Source organism: Panicum virgatum, chromosome 4K (assembly GCF_016808335.1).
Source record: "Panicum virgatum strain AP13 chromosome 4K, P.virgatum_v5, whole genome shotgun sequence".
Classification (NCBI taxonomy): domain Eukaryota; kingdom Viridiplantae; phylum Streptophyta; class Magnoliopsida; order Poales; family Poaceae; genus Panicum; species Panicum virgatum.
Genome location: NC_053139.1, coordinates 7,391,481 through 7,416,436, shown reverse-complemented (window position 1 = coordinate 7,416,436; position 24,956 = coordinate 7,391,481). Strand labels below are relative to the sequence as shown.

Below are 24,956 nucleotides of genomic sequence, written 5' to 3'. Positions count from 1 at the left end.
CCGTCATGCGCTCAAATGTATCCTTGAGTCCACGGAACATTTCTTGAGTTAGTTCCATCGTGTATGAATACCTCGGATTTAGGACAGCAGCTGCAAAATATAAATTTTCACCATGTTCCCATACAACAACTTTATCTCTACCTGACATTGTCTAGCTGCATAAATGGACAACAAAGACATACCAATCACATAAATCCTAAATCAACCTAAATCCTAAAAACATATATGCATCTTAATATTCAATTCTACCTAAATCCTAAATAAACCTAAATCAAATCAACCTAAATCCTTACGTCATACACTTAAATCTTACCTAAATCCTAACTACACCTAGGTCATACATCTAAATCCTAAAACAAATCATCTAATACTTGTAAATCAACCCAAAGGAAAAAAAATCAAACGGCTTACCGATCTCCCAGGCCGGCTTACCGCCGATCTCGGCCGGCTTACCGCTGCGCCCGGCCGGTTAACCGGCGCGGACGGTTAGATCCAGGCCGGGGCCGGCTAAACGGTTCTACCGGCCGGCTAGCCGCGCTACCCGAGCGGTTGGCCGGCGGTGACCGCCGGTCGGCCTTCCTGGCGTCGCCTGGAGGGAGAGGGAGGCGGAAATGGGGTGGGGGGCGCCGGTCTGAAGCTTCTGGGGGTTGTGGAGCCTTATGTGTCGGTTACGGGCCGTTGGGCCTTAATGGGCCGCCCGTTTTTTTATTTAAATTCAAATGCCCCCAAAATATATCAAACGAATGAATATTTCAAAAATTTTGACACCATTACATTCCTCGCAACTTGAAGTATTTTTATGAATTTTTTGGGATTTTTTCATTTCCTGGAATTCAAATTTAAAATTTGAATTTGCCCCGGTTTAAAACCGCCCGGATCCGGAACCGGGCCGGACCGGTAACACCGGTTACCGCGGTAACCGGTCCGGTTCCGAGCGGTTTTTTTAACCCTGACTACGCTAACCACGTATAGAGGCGTGTGGCAACTGGCATAGATGTTGGAATCCTTATTAGTCTATGACCGACTGGTAATGGCGTGAGGTGGAGACCGTGGAGGAGGAAAGACGAATCTTTACTTCCTACAAGCATGCATGCATGCATCACCGTTGACACGACGACTTGCGTCAACGCTGTGCTAGCTATAATAAGAGTATAAGAGCCAAGAGGAGAGAGAGAGTCGATGGCCGTCCTGAATGATGGATCATGCATTCCGGTGTCGCCATCACTGGACTGGATGTCAGGAAAAATCGAGCGCGCTTGTCCGGTTTCGTTGTCAAATGTCAACGTGATCATCATCAGTGACGGGAGCCCCGCTAGGATCGAAGCTCCAGAGCCCCGGCCATGAGACACTTCCGATCCCGTCCATGTCGACGTCGTCCGCCGCCGTCGGCGACACCGGCAGGAGGTGCGCATGGCTCTCCGCGTAAGTCGGAGAGAAGAGCGGCGGCAGGTTGGCCGGCAGCAGCTGCGACCAGTCGGAGCTCGGGGTCGGCACCTGCAGCGGGGGCGGGGCTAGCGGGGCCGGCGGCGGCTGATCGGCGGCGGCGGCCCGGTTGGCGTGGGACACTGCAGCCCTGTACACCTCGTCGGGGTCGCTGGTGCGGCCGACGTCGGGCGGGGAGCCCGGGAAGTTGAGCCCGGCCGCGCCGCCGGGCCCGCGGAGGCAGAGGTACGCCGCGTCGAAGGCCCGCGCCGCCATCTCCGGCGCGTCGTAGGAGCCGAGCCAGATCCGCTCGCGGCTGTTGGGCAGGCGGATCTCCGACACCCATCGGCCCCACTTACGCAGCCGCACGCCCTTGTACGAACGCCTCCTCCTCTCTCCCGGCGGCGGCGGCGGCGCGTTGTTATTGGGCCGCACCATGTCGATCACGATCGAGCTGGTGCACCGGCGGCGGCGCTAGCTGCTGCTCCTGACTTGCTGGGTGCATGGAAACTGGGGAAGAAGCTCGCGCGGCGGCTCGTTTTATACTGGCAGGTTGCGCCGTTGCGGACGTCGGAGGTAGCCGGGGACGCGGCCACAACGAATGGGATGTGGGGGCCAACACGTAGTCCCAGACTTTTAACCGTACGGCTCCGTGCTTTCACGTCGTTACTCGTTACGCGTGTCTTCAATTTGGGCGGTATGTGGGAACAAAATATTACTGTCCCACTAGTTTGCGTCAGGAACTTTTGCATTTCTAGTCTTTATTTGCATTGGTTTTTTTACCTTTCTGGGTCATGGAGATTGTTTCTGTATTTTGCCGCTGCATCAGTGACGGCCGGAAATCGTTTCAGATGAGGTCACCGAGATGTCTAAGATGACGTCCTATGTGTAACAGCTGTAACAAGCTTATTTTGTGGAGATTGTAAAGTCGATGTCGGTGGGGAGTATCATCGCATAGTTATTAAAATTGAAAATTTGATAATTGTGTCTCTTCTTTTATTCCATAAAACTCTCCTCATCTTTTATCGTAGATGACTCTATCGTATCAACAAATTTGCTGACGTGACATTACATTTAATGCTCATGATACTTCTATGATATTTCTATGGGAGCTACTAGCGCCTGGACATCCGATCCAGGGCGCTAGCATTGGATGGTACCACCATAGCGAAAAAATTCCCGTTGCAACATTGGCTAATGTTGCCTGCAAATTGACCGATTGCAACATGAGAAATCAACAAATGAAACATTAAAAATGTTGCACTTGCAACTAGGGCTGGACGAAAAACTCGTAACTCGTTAGCTCGCTTGACTCGCTCGTTAATGGCTCGGCTCAAGCTCGACTCTTTTTATAATGAGCCAGCTAAAACGAGCCAGCTCGATTTATATCGAGCCAACTCGAGCTGGCTCACGAGCCATAACAAGCCAAGTTAACATCCCTCGATAGCTCATCCCAGTCCAATTCTATAATTGTAGACTTATCATCATGTGTAAACTGTGGAATTGTAGATCAATTGATGGATGAATTTATGTTCTCTAGTGTTAAAATTATAAATACTTTGTGTTTGTTGCTTACTTGTTTTAATAATCTCTCTATATGTATTTTTATGATTTGGCTCGCGAGCCAAACGAGCTGGCTCGAGCTTTTTAGCGAGCCGAGCCGAGCCAGTGTGCTAACGAGCCGAGCTATAACGAGTCGAGCTGGTTCGTTATCCAGCCCTACTTGCAACATCCAAAAATCTCTACTGCAACACAACACCATTAGGTACCCACTACAACATCCCAAAATCTCTACCGCAATATTATAAGATACCTATTTCAACATGACCACCCAGTGCTCCTCTGCCATAGCCTTCGCTCCTCTATAACCTTCCGGAGATGCCTGCCCGCGGCTCACCCCTGGTAGGGAAGCGGCGACCGGAGGGGCGGGGGGAGCGCCGACCCAACCTCTCACCACGTGCGCCCCGTCTGCTGCCCGCCATGGCCGTTGCCCGAAGCGCCTCTAGCGTCCGGTGCGGGGAAGCAGCGGGGGAGCGGCGACCGGCGCGACTCACCCTCACCCGCGTGGAGCGGCGGCCGGCGCAGGGTGCGCCCCGGGCTCGAGCTTGCACAGCTGCCTAACCCGTCGAATGGGCGGTGCAAGTGGCGCACTAGCACCGGGCCGCCCATTTTGAGTGAGCCACCAAAATTAAGTTTAATAACCACTAATAAACATGCTGATTTCATTACCCTAAAGCCCAAAACGCCAAGGCCAGTAACGTAAGAAGGAAATCAATGGACGTCGCAACGATTTGTCTTCTCTCGACACCGGCCTCAATCGCTGCTGCCTCCTGTCGTTGCCGCCTGCCGCGAGTTGGCGTCGAGGTGTCTTGCCGTCTTGCATCTTTCATCGAGTGCTGGGCTGCTGGCCGTCGCGCGTCCCTTTGCGGCTTTGCCGGCCGGCGAGGTCACACGGAGCCGGAGGTGCTGGCGAGCAGCTGGTTGGTGGCGACGCCCCTGCCCTTCAAATTTCATAACGTAGGTGATGTACTGATGTAGTTCGCGACCCCTTTACTAATTTAGCTTAATAGCTTTGTTCTATATTTTTAAATTCTGAACAGGTCGGTCAATTACTCAGACATGTTTTCCTAATGCCCTTATTACATATAAAATTTTATTAACTATTCCGGTGACAATTGCATATGCAGAACGAAGTTTTTCTAAATTGAAGTTGCTAAAGTCCTACACACGCAGTACTATGAAACAAGAAACGCTCAATGGATTGGCAACAATTTCTCTTGAAAATGATATTTTGGAGAAAATTAAATATGAAGATATAATTGACGATTTCATTTCGAATAAATATTAGACGAATGACACTATTCAATAGAAGTTAAGAAGATTTGGTAAGGCAAATTCACTCTTTAATCCTTTAGCATACATGGATTTTTGTAGTTATATTATGTATGAATATATTTCTATTATTTGCATTTTATAATATAGTTATGGAGCCATCATTTGTGTTTTGCACTAGGGCCACCAAAATTTTGGTACGGCCCTGCCCGCGGGCGCCCATGGGGGCTCGAGTGCATTAGAGAGGGAGGGATAGAGAGATTTGTGTGGATGGAAAGGAACGAGTGGATAGAGATGACTGGAATGAGTGGATGAGAAATGGTGGAGGTAGCTTGAGCTCCGTGTCCGATATTTTCCCACCGTCCGGATGTTCGGATCCAAGCATTCCCATATTTCTATTGAGATTGGCATGAGGCAACACACATGCACTCGCTAGTAGCCTCGAACTCATAACCGGCATGTCAATCTTATTCGAACCTATATTCCATTGGTCACACAATATTGAGTTTTCGCGCTTTGAATCATTGTCTAAGTGCTTAAAGAGCTAAAATTCATGTCCGTGGAGCGAGAGGCAGGCCACGTTTAGCGCCTTGATCAAACGTATACACAAGGGGTAAATCTATTTGTCGCGCGCTGCCAGAATACGACCTGTCGCAGAAGAGCAGACGCGCGCGGGCCATGCGTACAGCCCAGAGGACGCAGGTCCACTCTTGCCTGCATGTGTACGGCCCGCAGATATAAACACGGTCTTTTTTTCATTGGCTGGTATCTGGTTCTTTCTTTCTTCCTCCTCACTGCTATGCTAGCTTGACTTCGTGATTTCGGAGGCTCATTAAGAAAGCGCGGCCCACGTTAGTGTTTAATAACATCCCAAAAGTGTTCAAAAGTTTAAACATTTTTCTCCAATGGAACAAGTTTAAAAGTTCCAATGGAACATTTTTCTCCATAACATTTTGAAATGTTTTTTGACAATTTATCAATAAACATTGTGACTTGTTCTAATTCAACATTTTGAAATATTTCACAAAATACCTTGAGAACTTTTTGAATTCTGGAACATTCTACAAAGTTCCAACGAACATTCTGAAATGTTTTCAAATGTTTTATTGGATGTTCTGGAACAAACATTTTCAGAACATTTAAAATATTTTTTTAAATAGTTCAAATGTTTATTGAATGTTTAGAAACATTTCAAATAGTTCAAATGGAACATTCAAATATGTTCCCAAACTTTTTAAAATGTTCATGAATATTTTTTTCACAAGAAATGTTTGAAGATTAGTTCAACTTTTTTTCTTATAATCTATATCTATTTCTAAAGCGAGTAAGGTTTCCACATAAATTTTTAGTTTGGTTCGTTTGGTTTGTTCCATTTGGTTTTGGTCCATCTCGTATTATTAACAAGTGGGCCTTAATCCATCATGTATGCAAGGCAGACCAACCCCCTTCATCCACACTCGATCATATAGATCCCTACAAATTAACGCACATGCACCAAAACATATCTGATACTTGTACCAATTTTGTCCGTAGCAACGTACATGCTTAATCTGAGATGTTCCCAAACTAATCTAAATATTTTGGAACACTCTAAAATGTTTTTGAACAAACCTGAATTGTTTTTAATCATTCAAAACATTATGAAGTGTTCTGAACTTTTCGAAATGTTTCCAAAATAAATTTGAAATATTTTTTAACCCTTCAGAACATTATGAAGTGTTTAACAATATTTATTGGGAACTTTTGATGTAAACATTATTTCAGCACACTGTTCTAAATATTTCAAAACACTGTAATAATGTTTCCGAACAAACTTGAATTGTTTTTAATCATTCAGAACATTATGAAGTGGTTACCAACATTTATTTGGGAATTTTTTTCATGTGAACATTTTCTCATAACAATCTGAAATGCTTTGTTCGGAATAATCTGAAATGTTTCAAACATTAAGAACTTTCCAAAGTGTTTAACAATAGTTATTTGTAACTTTTCTTGACACTTTGAATTGTTTCTAAACATGTCGGGTTCAGATTTTTGGAACATTTTGAAGTGTTTAACAACATTTAATCAGAACTTTTCGAAATGTTCTAATGTTCCAATACAAATCTAAAATATTTCCAAATATATCTGAAATGTTTTAGAACAATCTGAAATGTTTTCAAACATTCTGAAATTTTCTGAAGTGTTTAACAATATTTACTTGAAACTTTTCTTGTACTAGCATAGTACCCGTGTGTTGCTATGGGTAATATAATAGACCTACGTAATACTATAAATATTGTATTCATTCACTTCATGTACAGGGTGTGTCGTGATTGTGCGAAATATTGATTGTCCGTGTTTCGTTTGGGATTCCGATTTATTTATCCGGGTTCCAATTAGAAATTTTTGGTAAATATTTGGTGGGAACTTTTTGCTAAACATTTTTTATGGAATACTCTGAAATGTTTTTCAAACAAACCTGAAATGATTCAAAATTTTGAAATATTCTGAAATGATTAAAAAATTCAGAACATTCTGAAATGTTTACTAACATTTTTTGGGAACTTTTTGACCAATAATTTTTCGGACCAATTGAACTTGTTCTCAAACATTTTTCAAAATTTTCAATATCCTAGAACATTCTAAAGTGTTTTCAAAAACTTTTTAGGACAAATGAAAATTTTTCAGAATACATTGATTTGTTTTCAAACAAATATGTAATCCTTGAAACATTCTAAAGTGTTTGGTAAACATTTGGTGAGAACTTTTGCTAAACATTTTTACGGAACACTCTGAAATGTTTTCTAAACAAACCTGAAATGACTCAGAAACTCGAAACATTCTTAAATATTTACTAACATTTTGAAATGTCTACTCAACGAAAGATCTGAAGTTGATTCTTTAGTAGAAGAACTTAATTCATGGACTAGCTAATGGACTAATTAATGGGCCATATGTTAACTAGACCGGACTAGTTAATGGTTGAAGAAAAAGAAGGCAATTACATCATGGGTTTGCTTGCTTGCATTTAATGGATGAAGAAAGAAACAAAGAAACCAAAGAAATAAAGAAAAGAAAGTAATAAAGAAAGAAGACTAATTAGCGTTTTCCACACGCGCCTCCCGCGCGGCATGCACGCCAGCCTAGTTTTGCGACGAAAACGAAATTAATCGCATAAAGCGATAAATAGACACCCCTATGCAAGTCCGTACCTATCATTGTCCCAGGTTAGTCCTACGTGTGAGCACGGGACACTGGCACTGGAAACTTTCTTTTTTCTGAAGGATCCCAATCAGAATTCGGATCACTGATGGCGAGGAGCTGGCCACGCTGGACGGCGGCGACTCCCTGGCCCTGGCCCGCGTCTCCGCGGGACGATCAGCGAACAGCGATCGATTGGAAGGTTCTTGCGCGCCGCCAAAGCCCAAAGTGAAGAAGTTGGACACTACGGACACGACCGTTACTGGTGTTATTGATTCCTTTTGTGGAACATCACACATTCACACTGCTGTGTACGATCACGCGGTTTCTTTGATACTTCATGTGCTGGGAATCTAGGACTTCTGCTGCTTAGCAAGTAGACATCGTTTTCCCCTGGGTACTTTGCATGGATAGAACAGAGGACTTCGGCAGTTTGGCTACCACTACCAAGCAGCTGGGGCTCGGTAGCCTGCCCAGCTGGGACTCGAACAGCCCAACCGCGTTCGAGGTGCTCCACCTCGCCAGTGCTCCTAGCATCTAAAATAAAAAACTCGACAGCACGGTCCACCAGGAGTTCTGAGTTGAATCAGGTCGCCGATCCAGGCTTCTCGTCAACGTGTGACTCTTAATTTCCCCTCAAGCTACTCCCTCCATTCCAAAAAGAATGTAAATCTCATTATTCGAGAAGTCAAACAATTTCAACTTTAACTGAATTTATACAAAATAGTACTAATATATATATATATATTACAACATAAATATCTTTAGATTATTCATGTAATATATTTCTGTACTACATCAATTCGAAGACACAAATATTTATAATTTTTTTATAAATTTAGTCAAAATTAAAAGGGATCCCAAATTAAAAGTGTTTGACGGAGGGAGTATTTGGCAACGCAAAAGCAGGTCTTCCACAACAACAGAACAGCAGACCTGCCCTAAAAACAAAAATAAAATAAAACAGCAGAGCTCGTCCGCAAAGCAGGCCGAGGCCTGAACGTTCGGTGGCAAGAACATCATCACCAAAAGTCCAGAATTAATGCAAGGAAAAAGAAGACAGAAAAGGGTATTATTTCAACCCCCCCCCCCCCCCCCCCCCCAAAATGTCCTTTATAAAACCAACCGAGTGCTCTCACTATCAGGTCTCAGATGTCGACGTCTATGCCCCCCAACACACGTACTGGCTCGTAACTTGTGGACATACAAATTCTATGCAGACAGGGTCCGCATGGGGTCATAATCACCGCAAAGCGATCATTTCATACCACCACTTCACACCTATGGGTTGCAAGCTAAAAACTGAAAACGAGAGGCTATCAGGAGAGGACAGCCATGACGTCGGACGCTCTCAACACGATGTAGCCGGTGCCGTCCGCACCCTTGAACTCACTCCCTGCATACTTGGAGTACAGCACGGTGCTGCCAGCAGGCACTGACAGTGGCTGCCTCTTGCCTTCGTCATCCAGAGGGCCCGGGCCAACAGCTACAACCTGCACCAGTAGAATAGAATAGATATTTAGCTCATGTATTCAGATGGTAATGATCTTAAGGCCTGTGTTCAGTCTGTTAACTTTGCTAGTGCTATGCTTGTTATCATATCAAAACCCTGCAAGCTGCAACTTGCACAAGCTAAAACAGTAACATATGGCCCTAACAATTTTCAGGTTCACAGCTATAGAACAAAGAAAATAGTGTAAATTCTGAAGGCAAACTGGAGCCAGGAACTGACCGTTCCAATGGATGGTTTTTCTTTAGTTGTTTCAGTCAGGATAAGGCCCCCAGGAGTTTTGTCTTCAGCTTCTGCAACCTGTTTCCGTACAAGAGCATGATATAAGAGCAATTAAAAAATCTCCAAGTTTACTAGCCAAAATCAAAACATCTCTGACAAAATTGATATAGCTAGCAGGAACATACCTTGATGAGAACACGATCATTGAGAGGCTTCATATCCTTCGCGTCATCACTCTCAAGAATACCGATGATATCGTCCTCTTTTAGAATGAGATGCTTCGAGTCATTGAATTCAACCTCGGTTCCAGCATATTTTGAGTACACAACTTCTGCCCCAATCTAATAGAGAAAACATATGTGTTACTGCAAACCATTTCATAGGAGTATGCCAAACAATAAGCATTCAAGCAGTAGGGTGCATGAAATCAACTAAATTGACAGCATTACTGCCACCCAAAGTCTCTGCGGCACATTTAGATACACTTGGCAAACAAAGCAGAAAACACGTTTGATAGAAAACAAACAATTTACATTGGCTTTGCTAGTTTATCCTGATTTTATAACTGAAGCAGAAGATAGCTGGTTGAGGAACATATTTGAATGACTGTTTAGATCTTAAGCACAATTTCCCTTGAAACAGGTGATGGTCCAATTTAACATATTCAGGAACCAATATAAACTCGCTTGTTGCAATTTTAGACAGAACAGGATGCACAGTTTCTTTATGTGCATCAATCAGCACAAGTAGTTTTGATTTGCGCATCACAACCAGTCCCAGAAGAGAATTCCAACTCTCCGACAAAGTTGCAATGAATTTTTACCTCAATATGCAATATTGCAAATTGTCAGTCTTTTCCCCCTTCTTTTTGAGAAAGGGCACAGTTTTAGCTGGACCAGCAAGGGATGCAAGTGGGTACCCATTGGTGTTTTGGGGTTTCTCGTTTTAGTTCATTTTTTCTCCCAAATTAATTACATAGCATGCCATTCTAGTTCATTTTATCAAATTTTGGGTCGACCCGTTGACCCAAAAATGGTGGGACTTGCATCCCTAACCAGCATGGGTATCAAACCCTGAATCTGTTGAGACCTGCCTGTACTCCATTACCCCCAAACTTGTCCATATTTCCTATTACAAGTTGCCAGATTAGCCTAAACTCGCCAGTATTCCCTAATACCAGTTACCATATAAAACATATGGGGTATAAGATAAGTGCACATGCACATCATGGTTTTTAAGGCGGTAAGGCAAGGCATGGCGACCCACCCCCTTCCGGACGCCTAGGCGAATAAGGCGCGTGGCGAGGCGACGCCATACACATACTCTCACTTAGAACAGAGTAGCACAAACATAAGCGATTAGGCACTTTTTTTCTAACTGAACAGAACAACAAGTAGAACCTAGAGATTCAGATTAGGAGCGCACAATCATTAAACAAAAGACAACGCACACAAGCCAAGCAAAAGGCAGCACAACACACCACAAATTCACGCTAGCATCAGCAGAGCAGAGCACCAATTCCAAGCACAAGCAGACCCGCTAGCAGCCTAGCACTCAAAGAAACTAAGCAGAGGGAAAGAAGAGGAGAGGAAGAGGAACCTGTGCAGCTGCGGGAGGGGGTGCTGGCAGGGAGGCGGAAGAACAACCAGGAGCTCTTGGATGGAGAGGGAGTGGAGGGAATCCGCCCAGATTGGTTGGAGAAGAGGAAGAAGATGCAGATCGATTGGAGAAGGGGCTGGAGCCATGGGATTGGAGAGCAGGCACGCTGGATTGGAGCAGCCGCGGCGCGTCGCCGCTGAGGATTCGAGGTGCCGCCGGCCACCCGCCCTCTCCTTTTCCCTCTGTCCTCCTAAATCTGCTACCTCGCCAGACACATCACGGCGGGAGGTGTAGGCGCGCGGACCCCGCGCGCGCTGCTGCTGATTCCCGCGCGCAAAACCCTCCCACGCGCGCCGTCGCTGCCGATTCCCGCGCGGCCCTGCGGCCCCTCTTTTCACCCGCGCGCTCGCCAAATTGACTACGGGGCTCGCCTTGCGGAAAAATCGACGCCATTGCCGCCTAGGCGACGACTCTGGACGCCATACGCATGAGGTGCTTGGCGCCCCCGACGCCAGGAATTGATTTCCGCCTGGACGCCTAGGCGACGACTTAAAAACCATGGTGCACATCTAGACTACGATCAATATACCAAATCTGCTGCTAAGTCTAGGGCATCGCTGAAAAATTTGGGCTCAAACTATAGATAAGCTTGGCAAACAAAAAATTGGTAATGCCAATACATGGTCCACATGCTATAGTGGGTTGGTGGGAACGTCCAAACGTACCGAACCAAATTTGTGCAAGAGTAATACAAATTTTCGCACTTTTCTAGTCCAAAATTGGTCAGATTTTTTGGGCACCATTTGTATGACAACAAAATTTCAGCTTACTCATAAGATTATGGGAAGTTCTAGCTTGATGTCATGTGGATGTGAGAACCTCGTTCATCTACAATCCAGTGTCGTTCATCTACAACCCAGTGTCATTCTACCCATCAAGTTCATGTATGGATTCTGTGATGATCTAGAGGATTCCAATGTGCAAACCATACACAGTTTGATAGTTGGCAATGCTATCTCCGTAGACAAAAAAGAAATGCTGTGCCATTTCAAGGTGTCCAGGAAAAAATGTGGGCAATTCACCGCATACTATACAGGTACAGATTGCTTAGTACCTGCGGATTAGTACAATTAAGATAGAGTAACACTTAAATTCCCTTGCTATTAAAACCCGCTTGAGCTTCTTGTGAGAGGCACTATGAGCTATAAATAGGATAGAGTTTAACATGGGTGGCTGATCTACAAGACTTGATAGACAAACTAGGGATAGCTATATATAAACAGATTAACCTGACGGCTTCTAACTTGATTGCTAATCTAGCCTATGGGCTACTCTAACTCAAGTTATACTACCTCGCAGATACAAACTGTACAAATATTCATCATGCAACGAATTAGTTATATCTTCTATTTTGCATCTCCAAAGACAGTCACAGGTACATATTGTATCTGTCTATGCAGCATGTAACAAATTAGCTACCTTTTGCTCTACACCACCAATGGCTGCTCTAACTCAATTTTAGTAGCTCATAGCTTGTACATGTATAACATGCAACAAAAGGTAACATTTGACATAATGACCGCAACTTTAATGGCACACTGTTCGATACACATGAAAACAGTCACCCTTAGCTTTTCAACAGTCATATGGGCACTGGAAACCTCCACCCTCCAGAGTCAAAATCAATACAAATTCATCATGAACATGATCCAATTCGATGGACAAAGCCACAATGATGCCTACTTCAGCATTTAAAAAGAAAAAAGGAACAAAAATGCAAGAGACGGCAAGTGTCCTATTTGTAGTTGCAATCTACAGCTAACTTATAGGGTACTGTAGCATTAACTAGACCATTTTTGTCTTTTTTTTTTACTTTAAAAATGCCTACATGCGCTGCAGAAAAATGTAATCAAAGTGCTATAGTATAATTGTCGGGTACACAGAAGAACTAATCACAGCAAGAAATGTAGGATTTTTATCGGTTTTTCATTGACAATTCACCAGCAAAATTCATAACAGAGAGTATACCACCAGGAACAAGAATTTACCTGTATGCCGACCTCTATTTTCTTATCACCGATGGTCCTTCCCGCTCCAACAGCGACAACCTCACCTCCTTGTGGCTTAGTCTGCGCGGTTGATGGAAGCAAAATGCCACCAACCGTCTTCTCCTCGGCCGCACCAAGCTTCACAAGCACCCGGTCTCCCAGAGGCTTCAGCGAAGTGTACTGCAATACAACAGCATATTGAACTCAATGCTGCAAACCATACACAAGTACATCCCACATTCTATCCTACCAAAACAAATGAAGCAAATCATGTAATGCACTGCTAAAAATCAGGTGTATATCACAATCCATTGTCGCGGGTCACCGGTGGCATACCTTTGGGGCGACAACAGTTGCAGCCCTGACGACTAGGCTACGGACAGAGCGCCTCGACGAGCAGACCCTGAGCGCCGACGGCGGTGAGGCTAGGCCCTTGTTCGTGAAGGCCACGGCGGCGACTCCGGCACCGGAGAGCTGCACCGACGACATTCTAGTGTGTCCGCTGAACGACGACTACCTGCGAAATGGAACAGACGAGGTGAGCTTAAACTGGTGAAGATTCAACCTCATCCATCGAGGTCAATGCCACAACCATCCAAATCCGCGAGAAATGACGGGAATCCGATAACCAAGCGCGAATTAGTCTACTAGATTTTATCCTCCACACAAATAAAGCACAATCGCTGAAGTCAACCAGCCCCTTCCACATCATGCCCGGAACAAATTAGAGTCCACTCGATCCACGCGCATGGTGAAACCCAAACAAATCAAACCCTCCTCTTGTGCAATACCAAACCCACAACCTAATCCGCACACCCATCAGCAAAACAAGCCGACGAGGACTCCCAATCGGATCGGAGCACGCCACACTGACCCCCAATCCCACTCCTAAACCCGCCAAATCCAACACCCAACAAGCGAGAATCCCAGCGGGGGTACCTTCGTGGCTGGAGCCTGGGGCAGGGCCGCGCTTTGGAATCCGGCTGCCGTGTGCGAGAAGCTAGGGAATCAGATCACCTGACGTCGGGGGCAGTGGGCAGAGGAGAGGAGATAAAACCTATGCGAGAGCAGAGCAAAAGCGCTGCCGAGCTGCCCAGCCCCAGTTTATCCCCGGAGTCCCCGCGGTCCGGTGCCCCGCGAGCTCGGGTTACCAGCTCCGATTTGGGGATTGGGAGCTGCGAATTTCGATCGGATTTGGTGGATTTGGGTGGGTAAGCTGCCCCGGAGGCGTACCGTACCGTGCGCGCGATTAGCCGTTTCGCTTCGGTTGGTTGGTGGTGCGATTGGACCCGATGGTTCTAGAACCTTGTAGGGGCTGCTCTTCAGATGGGCCGGACGCTGACATGACCCGTTTGGTACCCAAATTTTAGTATGCCAAACTTTTGACAAGCTAAAATATAGGTGAAAAATTTGACACCATTTTAGTAAGCTAAATGTGATATATTGGCAGCTCTTGGTAGCAAATCAAGTGCTAATTGGCAACTTTTGCCTAGCCAAAATGTTGGTAAGCCAGGCTCTTTATTTCGTGCACCACAAATCGCCCTGTTCATGGGCCGGTTTTTTTGGTTCGTGGTTTGTTTTCAGACCAGCCCAATGAATATTTGTTGGTCCGGGGCGGGTTGGTTCACACGGGCTGAAAGATGGTTAAATACTACGTTGGGTTGGGCTGGTTTCACGGGTTTTACGGGCTGAATCTCGCAGCATGCACTGCTGGTCCTCCAGCTGGTCGGATGAGTCTATTAGGCTTACATAGTTAAACTTGTTGTTTCTATACACATATATAAAATATTTTTGAAGTGGAGAAACTCAAGAGTATTAACTTTTTGAACATCATGTTTGAAACAATACCAAGCTCTAGGCAAAACACTCTGATTTAGCACTGGCATATTAATTTTGCATAAGTGAGATCTCTGCTGTTCAATTCATGATTTCCAATAGCACGGACCCAACACAACAAATTTACTTAAACAAAATTGATGTTGCCTTTAGACCAGCATAAGCAATAGTACTCTCATACTTGCATCCCTCACTGAAATCTGTAGCATAACAAAGAAAAGAAGCTTTATCATTATCATTAATAAAAAACAATAAATATAAGAAGGAATTTTGCAGCTCAATAAAACCTACATCATAACAAATAAATAATCTCCAATAGCATCAAATCATCAAGTCACAGGATGCCAATAACAATAAGTATACAATGTAATGAACGAACAAACATGCAGGAAGGAAGGATAATACAGTGCCAACAACTGAATGCAAGTGTGCTGATTCCATGAGTTGATCTATCGCAAGCATATACTTGCCCGCAATATTTGCATGTTGCAATAGGATCCTGTCCCCTCAATCCTGTATCAAAATGCTTCCAAACAAGTGATTTTTTTGACCCAACTCTTTTGCTTCTCTTGTGAACTGAAGAGATCGGAGTGGGAAAGCTGGTTTGATCTGTTTCGCTTATATGTACAATATTTGAAGCATTAACTGCTGAAGTTGACCTCTTCCGCTTCTCGACTTGAGATGGCAATGATGCCATATTTGCTTCTGATAACTTCTTATGCATGGCAATTAATCTATTGATCCTGCGATTGCTTTCTTCTAAGGACATTGCAGCAGATGCTTGTAAAGATTGTTCTTCACCATCCAGGTTATCCTGAAATAGAGAATGCTGGAATCATTTGCAATTAATGTTAAACAATGAATATATTTTATAGGTGAAAACCAGGACAGAACCTCCACTTTCAAGTTTTTCCGTTTCTGCAGAAGTAATGTTGCATGTTTTCAGAAGAAAGCCAACCATAAGATCACCTTTTTAATTAAGCTCACTCATTAATTAAGCTCACTCATCATTCTTCATCTATCATATTTTCATAAAGCTGGAGAACAGTTAGACTGCAAACTAAAACTGCAGGCCGCGCCCAAATATGGGACCATTATATTTCTTCAAGCTACTCACGGTTTTGCAGAAAAGTGAATCTATAAATATAATTTGGATAACTTGCTCTGCACATATTACTATGAGAAGAGATCAGTGTTACAGAGATCTTTATACCAACTTGATCCTGACGCAAGCCACATCCAAGCTACTCACAGAGCAATCAATGTTGGTTAAGAGATTGTGAGTTGTGACTCCTTGAAAACCCTAGATTGTCGATCCAACTTTGCTCTTTTCTTCTCTTGTGTTAATCTTGCACTATACAACTATTGACAGAGAACCCCAATTTTCCAGAAGAATTTCATTTAGCTTGAATTAAGGAAGCTGAAAGCATGAATGTGTTTTAAGGAGCATCTAAAAGAGTACTGTCACTGTTTGAAATGACAAAGTAAGGTAACTGAAGTCAGTCTCAAATGTGAATCAAAGATATCGAAACACAAAAGGTAGCCAGTTGGTTCAGAGATTGTCTTATCTGAAACACAAATGAGTGCATCAAAATGTACAGTTGGAAAATAAGAAACAGGAAACTTGCTATGAATTTTTATACATTATAAGGCACATTTAACAGGAAACTCAAGATACGGATGCACACCTCCTCACAAAAGGACATTGTGGGGTCTGTAAGTTCAAGAGTCAAGCTTATTAATCTAATCATTCAGGCTATGTATATCAGATCCGAAGAAACAAGAACTAGCAGAATACAATCCCTTTCTTTGCAACCAAACCTAATCTCGATCTGAGCTAGGGTTCATGGCAGAATACAATCCAGGAAACAAGGAACATATATGAAAAGAGTAATCGAATCAACGTCACAAGAAGGATAGAAGGGAAACCTTGTTAGCAGAGGTCTCTACGGGGAGATGCGGTGGTGAGTCCACATCCATGTCCAAGGACCCGGCAGCCATGGACGCAACAGCCTCCTTCAGTTCCCACGCTGCCTCGGCTGTGAGCGCGGCCTCCACCTCGAGGCCTCGAGCGAGGCCGTCGCGCGGCATGTTCGTCCCAGGCGCCGGTCGTCCGCTGCAGCCGCCGCCGTCCGCCATCCGCCGCAGCAACCGTCCCCTGCCGCCGCCGCCGCCGTCCTCCGCAGCAGCCTGCCACCGCAGCCACCACCGTCCACCGCAGCCGCCGCCGCCGGATTCCGCGGCAGCTGTTTTCACGGGTCGGCACCGCAAACCAACAGACCAGTGCTTCCGGTCCGGCTCCAAACCGCTGTGGGGACCGGGATTACGGGTTCATCTGGGTTGGGTACGGGCTGGTCCACGGTTTTTTTGGAACCGACGAACAGGGCAGACCACAAATGCGTTCTGATATGGGACTCGGATCAACATAGCACCCTGTGCACGGTAACTTTGCTTTTGCCTGCATGGCTACCAAGTTCAAATGCAAACATGGTTCTATAGTAAAATTTTCAAGCGTTATACAGGTCCATGTCCATCTAATAAACTGCAAAAGATTGTAACAATAAGACTACTTACGTCCAACATTGGATCCGAGTTTTCTGTTAAGACTTGAGAGCTACTCCCTCCGTTCCAAAATGTAGGTCGTTTTGGTTTTTTTAGATTCCTAGTAATTGCTATGCACCTAAATATAACATATGTCTAGATACATAGCAAAATATATGAATCTAGAAAAGTCAAAACGACCTACATTTGGAACGGAGGGAGTAGTCAATACAACTTCTACTGCTTCAGCAGTGGAAACAGCAGACTGGAACAATTACATGGGCCTTGCGAGTTGCAAAGCCAGCAGTTACAGGTTTACAGAACATATGTACACTGAGACAATTGAACAATTTGTAGGATTACAATGAATGTAGGTCCCAATAAACAGAGGCTGCTTCCAATCTTCAAGGAAGTTTAGTATCTAAAAAAACTAATCTGATTATGTTGAGTAATTATCGATTCCAGTGGAACAAAGCGTCAGGACCTCCGAAACAAGGCAGTTTGCTGAACAACAACTTCTGCCACGTATTCCCCTCAGTTCTGTCAGTGAGTTGGGTCTAAGTAATACCCCGTAATAACATTAGACGTGTATTGCAATCCTTTATCCCTGACTCAGTATCCTTTAAATAATGGAAAGATGCACATTAGTATTTACGTTAGGCCCTCCACGCATTCGCGTCATCGGAGGCGCTACAGGCTTGCGCTTGTGGAGGGATGCAACCAAGGTCACCATCCAAGCTCATTTGCTGTACTTCAGCAGATGATAATATTTTGATGCTCTTAACGCAGCTTACGAACTCCCTGCAGGTCAGGATTTTCAAGTCATCAGAAGGTGAACAGTTTTTTTAAAAAAAAAACATCATGGTATGGATGGCACGGCACCAAAGATATGAAAGGAAGAGAAGAACTTACTCCCAGGGGTCATCCCCAACAAGCAGGATGTCATTTTCATGATCAACATAGACCAGTTTCCAATCGGTTCTGTAGGGATCTTCAAGCTGCCCTTGAATGCCAAACATGCATGCGAGATCATGCCGGAGATCCTCATAACCTCGGTATCGTGTTATGTCAATTGATCTCCCCACAGATCCACGCTTTTGAACCTTCAAATCAAGATGATTGGACATATAGCGTAAGTTAAAGGTAGTTATAGAAGGTCATTGCGCAATTATTGGACAAGTGCACCCTTATATATCAGCTTGGCACATAGGAATAACTTAGTCAAATAAAATGAGCATTGTATTCAGCCTAAGACCAAAAAAGAGTTGGAGACTGAAAATATTATCATAAACCCAACTAGTACATACCCTTCATCATTGGGGTTTTTAGCTACATGCACCCTACATCAGGGAGCAATTTATCCCATTTATGGAACACTGTAAACTCACAGCATGCAAATATATGTGTATTCCTTAATGTCATAAAAACAACTTTCTGTGCCAAACGAAACACTAAACTAGTATTCATAACACCTCCATATCAGTTCATAAAGGTAGAGTTTCTCATTAATTTGCAGGAAAATGTCCAAATTACTATTTTAAAAAACAAATATGCATAAGAAGATCAAGTTTTATGAATGGATCAAAAATGTTCTCTAAGAGAATATTACACTGGTTTATGGTGTTGAGGGCATGGACCTAATGTATAGGTTATAAGTATGCACAATACATGCATTCTTAGGCAAGTGTTACCAAGTAACTAACCTTAGTGAAAGTTCTCATCCGTTGTGTTTGACTATTCCACAAACCTTGGCTTGCCATTCCACCATCAGCAACAGCTACATCACTTGAACATCCAGGCTTAAAAGACATGTCAGGCACACCAAATGACTGGGAGCTGAATGCAGCAGAGGATAGCCCGTTCTCCACATCCCTATGATCCCTTTGTCCAGAAGGTAGATTGCATAAACCCTTTCCTGAAGACATCCCTCTTGACAACAGGGCATCAGGCATTAATGTATCCACATTTTCCGCGATAAGAAAGTTATCTCTTGGATCAACTTGAGCATTGCTATCCAAACAAACTGGAGGAAAGGAAAAACCTTCTCGTGGGCTCTCATCTAAACAAAAGGAGGTCGCAGATGATGCATCAAGTTGATCTGAAGCCGGATGCCGACTAGGTGCATGGACCGTTTCTTTACTACCTTGTATATCATTCTTGATTCGATTATCTGACTTACTTTGAATTTCCTGAAGTAGGTGCTCAATGTGTGGTGTTGATGGTATCTCGGGTAAATTTCTGCTTCCTTGCTGTGCTCTACTCAATGAATTTATTGGAGAGACACGACTGCCAGATGGAGCTGTTGAGCTGGATGGTTCTTCGCTCTCAACAAGCGCTGAGTGTGATCTTACAAGTTGCTGGGGTGTCATGGATCCTATCATGTGGTTCAAAGGTGTTTGTTGCAAATGCTTGAGCTGGCCCACAGCATCAGCACCACCCAACTGATGTTGAAGAACTTGTTGTTGGAGAATTTCCTGGCTTTTCTGAGATAATTGTTGGATCAGCTGGGACTGATGCTGTGGGTTCAGCTGAGAAAGTAAATTTTGTTGTTGAATCTTTTGAAGCAGCTGCAGCTGCAGTTCTGATTGTGATAGCTGCTGTAGTTGGGGCTGTTGACTTTGTAGGAGTGCCTGCTGGTATTCTGCTGTTTGTTGCAGCTGTGGACTCTGAGTTAATTGTGGTTGCGGCAAAGAACCCATAGTTGTTAAACTCGGTAACCCTGGCCGTTGTGTAGGTGATTTGGGTAAACCCATCTGTTGTAGCTGAGAGGATGAAGGTTGCAAAATCTGGTTTAACAATTGTGCTTGCGAGACAGCTTGTCCACCTGGAGGCTGTTGCTCTTTCAGCTTGTGCTGCTCCATTGGCTGAAGAGATGCAGGTGCCTTCAACTGCTGTGGTGACTGTGACTGTTGCCGTTGGAGTTGTTCTTGCTGCAGCTGCAAGTGAATGGCATTCTGCTGCAATAGCTGGGCTTGCTGTTGCTGTAAAATCGTAGTACTTTGCTGCAGTGGTTGAACCTGCTGCTGTTGCAATACATGGTGCGGCTGCTGCTGCTGTTGAGCTAACGAAGTAAGTGCAGGGTGGTCCATTTTTGTACCAGCCTGTAAATTAGGTAAGCCAATATTTTGGGCCTGCATACTCAATCTTTTTGCTGGATCTTCATTGACATTGCCAATCCCATCCTGCATACCCAGTGCATTAGAGGTCAAGTATTGAGACTGCACAGAAGGGGCAGCAGCTGCTAGCATCTGAGGATTTTGCTGCATGGCCATCCATTGAACTAGGCTCAGGCCTGGAAATAATGCATTTTGGACATCTTTCAAAGCAAAGTCATCAGCAAGCCACGGCATCGCTCTTTTGAAAGCACTCTCAACCTCATTCTCATCATCTGCAAGATTCATTTTACAGAAGGACAATATATCTTCAGAAAAATGGAAAGGTGCAAAGTAATAGATTATAGATGCATGAACAATTAATAAGTCCAATAGAAGGATCAACATAGGCCCACTATTCTTGCTCACTGTTAAGGTCTAGCTTCTACATAAGGAAGAAGAACTAAGTTCACAAAAGGGAATTTCCATGTCTATGCAACATATATCAAGGATCATCAACAAATAGCCCACCAAAAAAAACTCGGCCGGGTGGGGAAAGACTGCCCCACCGGTATTAGCTTAAGAAGAAGCCTCGGCTTCCCCGACCGAGAAAATCCCCGAACCCTGGCCCCGCCCTGACACTGGGAGACGTAACCCCTGGGAACTGCGCCTAGGCCATGTAAGGGTCCTCAGGCCGACCTGGGCCATCTTACAACCAGTGCTTTGGCACACGGGGCCAGCAAAGGGATTTTTTTTACCCTCAGCCTGAAATTCGCTCCCATGAGGAGTCGAACTCAGGACCTGAGGGGTGCCGCCGGAGTGACTAACCAACTGAGCTAGCATCCTTTGGCTCAACAAATAGCCCACACTTGCTGATTATTGATGTGTCAAGGTTATACACAAGAAAGAGTATGAACAAATTCAGGAAATAAATCTTCTCCAACATAAGGATACAATGTGGCACATGACATGACATGACATTCAATTGGTTTAACAAATGCAAAGAAAAACAGAGCTAAAAACAGATTAGAAGGACAAAATTTGAGACTGTCCACATATTGCATTATTTTCCCATAAGGTAGAAACCATGGTATCACAGTATCTGTACCTGGCATTCCGGGCTGCTTAGGAAGTTTTGGCCTGAAAAATGGTGGTGGGCATATATAAAATGGTGTAGCAACTGGTTCGATCTCCCATATTGAAACACGGGTGCGCCTCTCAGATGCAGTTGATTCATCCCAGCCAACCTAAAGTGGAAAAGATATATGAAATCAGATGAAGCTACCATCCTTTATGCTAGTCTTCGAATATCATTTCCATATAGTGTTAGGTAAATCTTATCTAAAATATGTATAGCATCACAGTTGACTTTTACTGGACGTAGCTGAATTAAATAAATATCACTGCAGAGTAAAAAAAAGATGAATAACAAACCTGAAGGTTTCGCCAATGAGAATTCTTCCACCGGATTGGATCCAAGTCGCCAATGCCTGTGATAGTGCCCATATATCTTCTTACCCCTGAATCCTCTGTCTCAAAGAGCATTCTGAATCGCATGCCAAGGGAGACTTGCGTATACAAAGCCTTATTGTATTTTGCTAAAGGGATGACAAATTCTGATGGGCTTGCCCTATCCAAAGAATAGTATGATTCATTAGCCTGACTATTGGCAGAAAGTGCTAATAAGATACAATTAACAACTAAAATACCTTGGATTATAGAAAATAGTAAATGGACTACTATTTGCAGCAGCATGGGCTGCGGCTGCCAGAATTCCAATGTGCATGCTGTCACTCGATAAAACTGATGATGACAGAGCTGGTTGGGGTCTGCTAACACGACGAATGCCTAAGAGAAGCTGAGATTTCTCATCCCTGGAAAAAAATGTAGGATCCATGTTTTCTGTAATTGTTTAGTGACACATAACCTTTTTCGATGTCTAAAATTGAGGATATTTACCTTATAAAGAGAACTGAATCACCAGCTAAAAGCCTCTTTGTACTGACGAAGACACTCCAACCAGTAGTCAAAAGATGCCTCTTTGGTTGACCTGCATGTGAAGATAAAGAACAGTGATATGTACAGAATGCTTCTGATTGAAAAGTTTCACAGACAAAAAAAATGGTGAATAGCTGTGAAGGATTAAATGTAAACGATTGATCCATGAAATTCTGACAGTGAATCATGGCTTCATAACAATTTAGTATACAGCACAAAGTTCATGGGCACGTACTATTTGAGTGCTTGGCAATTTTTTGTACCTCGATAAATGTGTCGGAATTTCCATGAAATATCGTGCAGATCCTTGGCAATGAGTTCTTGGGCTGGTGGTTGCATCGTAAAGTCCTATCGAACATGTTACCCTGGTAAGGGAGGTACTTATTGCATCTGATAAATTCAGAAATCCATCAAAACAATTCCAATGTTATGAAGAAACTTTACATACTAGTGGTGGAAATATCTTCTCTGCTGCTCGGCGTGGCACTGAGAATCCCCCATGTGTACTTGTGTCGCTTGCTGTCAACGTCTTGCAAAAGAATTCTGCCGGTTGTTTGTTTTGTTTCAGGCCCAGTTCGGATGCCAGCATTGCGTCTCGATCATACTAGTAGCATTGAGAAAAAAAAAATATTTCACTTCCAATGAAGAAATCAACAACCAAAATAACTTTTCAAAAATAATGCTCACATACTTTGTTAACAGGCTGAAGTGTCATCTGGGCATAAACTTCATCCGTTTCAGAATCTGCCTGCACAAGAAATATGTTCCAAGTGCCCAATTAGTAAAACATAAAAAGGAAAGAAAAAAGAAGATACAGCTAAACTACAAGTGGGGGAACTAGCATTGACATACATGTAAGGTGAGACTTAGAAGCTTGCATATCAACTTAGAAGGCAGAGATGGGTAGCTGGGGATGGTGTCCAGCTCCTTATGCATCGAAGCAGCAACCTAAAAAAGAATTACCAGAACAAGAAATGTATCAGGAAATAATTCCGTGAATCAGCTCATTCCTTCAGTAAAAGGATAAATCCTGCACCTGTTCACTATGGCCCTGCGGGAAGTACACGACGAGGCTGCCCATGGGCGGCAACGACACCAAGGGGCCGGCACAAGCATGCCACAGCTCCGAGTTGATGGGTTTCTTATCCCCCACTTCGCAAATAGACACCGAGCCGCCAATTATTACACGTATTGCATCCCAAATCGAGTAAGGAAAATTCATGAAATAAATTAGTTACAATTAGCCGTAGGCAACGACTAGGACCAACTGAGATTGCCAGACACCTTAATGGTGATGGCCCATGCATCATGACAAGATGCTGAATTCAGCAATGTTTCAGATGAATGCAATTAAATCCATGAGAAATTGGACTGCAAGCAAAGTACAGCGAACATGAGCAAGGGAAATCTCACCTTCCGCTGGGCTGGGCGTGACGCCGCCCGATCCCTGATCCTTCATCTCGCCGAGATCCTGATCCGAATCCCGCGTCCGGACACGCGAATATTCACACCCACCTTCTCCCACAGTTCCACCACCACCACCTTTTATGAACTAGCAGGTACTTGCTAGGAAGGCGTCGCCCTTTCTGGCCAAAGTGAGCGGCAAGACGCGGCTCGGAGTATAAAATTCGGGATCAGCGGAGGCGCAAGGCGAGCACCCGCGTGAATCCGCCGAGTGAATCTCCGCTGCCCACCGCCCCACCGTCGCCGCCGTGCCGGGGCGCCAGCCTCCAGCTCATCAGCAGCGCCTCGACTCAGGCGCGCTCTGAAGCCTCCACCGCCGCCTCTCCCGCGGCAGCAGCCGCTACCAGGCCTCCGCGTCCCGGGCTCCCGGCGGTCACTCCGCGCTCCCGCTCGCCGAGGCACGGAGGTGGTGGAGGTGCGGAGCTGGGACAGGGGCGCGAGGGAGGGAGGAGGCAGGGAAGGGAAGGCGGAGGAGGGAGACAAGCGGGGTTTAAAAAATGGGGACGGGGTGCCGCGCTGCGCGGAGGCGGGTGGTGGGGCGGGCTGGCGCTGTGCCGCGGCGGCCGCGGCAGGGGCGGAGTAAACTAATGGCCGCGGCGCGCGCGCGCGGGGCGGCGGAGGAGAAGCTCAAGCAAGCGGCCAGCAGCTGCACGGCAGGGTCGGGCTCGTGCGCGGGCGCTGCCGTGCCGCGCGCCGCGGCAGCGGCCGGTGGTTAAAAAGAAAGAAAAAACTGGCGCCGCGGCTGCCGGACCCGGACGGCGGCTTCCGCCCGCCCGCCCCCACGCAGACGGGGACGGAGGCTGGCGGGCTTGGGCGGGGCGGGGCGGGGCGGGCACACGCGCCGGGGCCCGCTGGGTAGCGTGGCGCCGCGACCGCGACGGCGACGGCGACGGGTGCGGGGTGGTGCCGGGCGCCGGTGCGGGCGTGTCGGGCCCGTGCCGCGCCGAGGAGGGGGCGGACGGCGACGGGGCGTTTCGTCGGTTCGCGCCGGCGCTAGGGCGTGCGACGTGGCGACGTGGCGCACGGACGGGTGGGGGAGGGGAGGTCGCGGTCGCGGTCGCGCGCGGCAAGTCACGCACGCCACACCGGCGGCACGACGAACGCGTGACCGTGCGGGGGGGCGGCCGGGAGCTGAGAGGAGCGTGCTCGAGCGGCGCACGGAACGGACGCGGCGGACGCGGTCGTCCTGTCGAGCGCGGGCGTCTCGTG

At 45.5% G+C, this 24,956-nt stretch overlaps 4 protein-coding genes across 7 annotated transcripts; all 4 read right to left on the bottom strand.

Annotated features, from left to right (window-relative positions):
- Positions 1–1,272: 1,272 nt before the first annotated feature.
- On the bottom strand, positions 1,273–1,860 carry LOC120701834 (ethylene-responsive transcription factor ERF015-like). Its single transcript, XM_039985646.1, has one exon. The coding sequence runs from the start codon at positions 1,858–1,860 to the stop codon at positions 1,273–1,275; it is 588 nt and encodes a 195-aa protein (XP_039841580.1).
- Positions 1,861–8,243: 6,383 nt separating this feature from the next.
- Positions 8,244–14,090, bottom strand: LOC120702911 (20 kDa chaperonin, chloroplastic-like). Its single transcript, XM_039986888.1, has 6 exons — positions 13,756–14,090; positions 13,153–13,333; positions 12,817–12,996; positions 9,355–9,510; positions 9,170–9,247; positions 8,244–8,930 (listed from the first exon to the last, which is right to left on the bottom strand). Exons 2-6 carry the CDS (start codon positions 13,303–13,305, stop codon positions 8,757–8,759), a joined length of 741 nt encoding a protein of 246 aa, XP_039842822.1. The 5' UTR covers positions 13,306–13,333; positions 13,756–14,090; the 3' UTR covers positions 8,244–8,756.
- Positions 14,091–14,593: 503 nt separating this feature from the next.
- LOC120702912 lies at positions 14,594–16,980 on the bottom strand. The gene is made up of 3 exons (XM_039986889.1): positions 16,582–16,980; positions 15,123–15,466; positions 14,594–14,852 (listed from the first exon to the last, which is right to left on the bottom strand). The coding sequence occupies exons 1-3, from the start codon at positions 16,789–16,791 to the stop codon at positions 14,843–14,845; spliced, it is 564 nt and encodes a 187-aa protein (XP_039842823.1). The 5' UTR covers positions 16,792–16,980; the 3' UTR covers positions 14,594–14,842.
- Positions 16,981–17,222: 242 nt separating this feature from the next.
- LOC120702910 (auxin response factor 16-like) lies at positions 17,223–24,441 on the bottom strand. 4 transcript variants are annotated; one of them, XM_039986886.1, is made up of 13 exons: positions 23,697–24,441; positions 23,320–23,435; positions 23,136–23,231; positions 22,975–23,031; positions 22,732–22,887; positions 22,547–22,648; positions 22,245–22,335; positions 21,995–22,159; positions 21,720–21,915; positions 21,394–21,532; positions 18,897–20,581; positions 18,106–18,296; positions 17,414–17,994 (listed from the first exon to the last, which is right to left on the bottom strand). In XM_039986886.1, the coding sequence occupies exons 6-13, from the start codon at positions 22,620–22,622 to the stop codon at positions 17,850–17,852; spliced, it is 2,688 nt and encodes an 895-aa protein (XP_039842820.1). In that variant the 5' UTR covers positions 22,623–22,648; positions 22,732–22,887; positions 22,975–23,031; positions 23,136–23,231; positions 23,320–23,435; positions 23,697–24,441; the 3' UTR covers positions 17,414–17,849. The 4 variants fall into 4 exon arrangements, with proteins under 4 accessions (XP_039842817.1, XP_039842819.1, XP_039842820.1 ...); XM_039986884.1 differs by having other exon boundaries at positions 22,547–22,631; positions 23,697–24,435; XM_039986883.1 differs by lacking the exon at positions 23,697–24,441 and having other exon boundaries at positions 17,223–17,994; positions 22,547–22,631; positions 23,320–23,690.
- Positions 24,442–24,956: the final 515 nt, after the last annotated feature.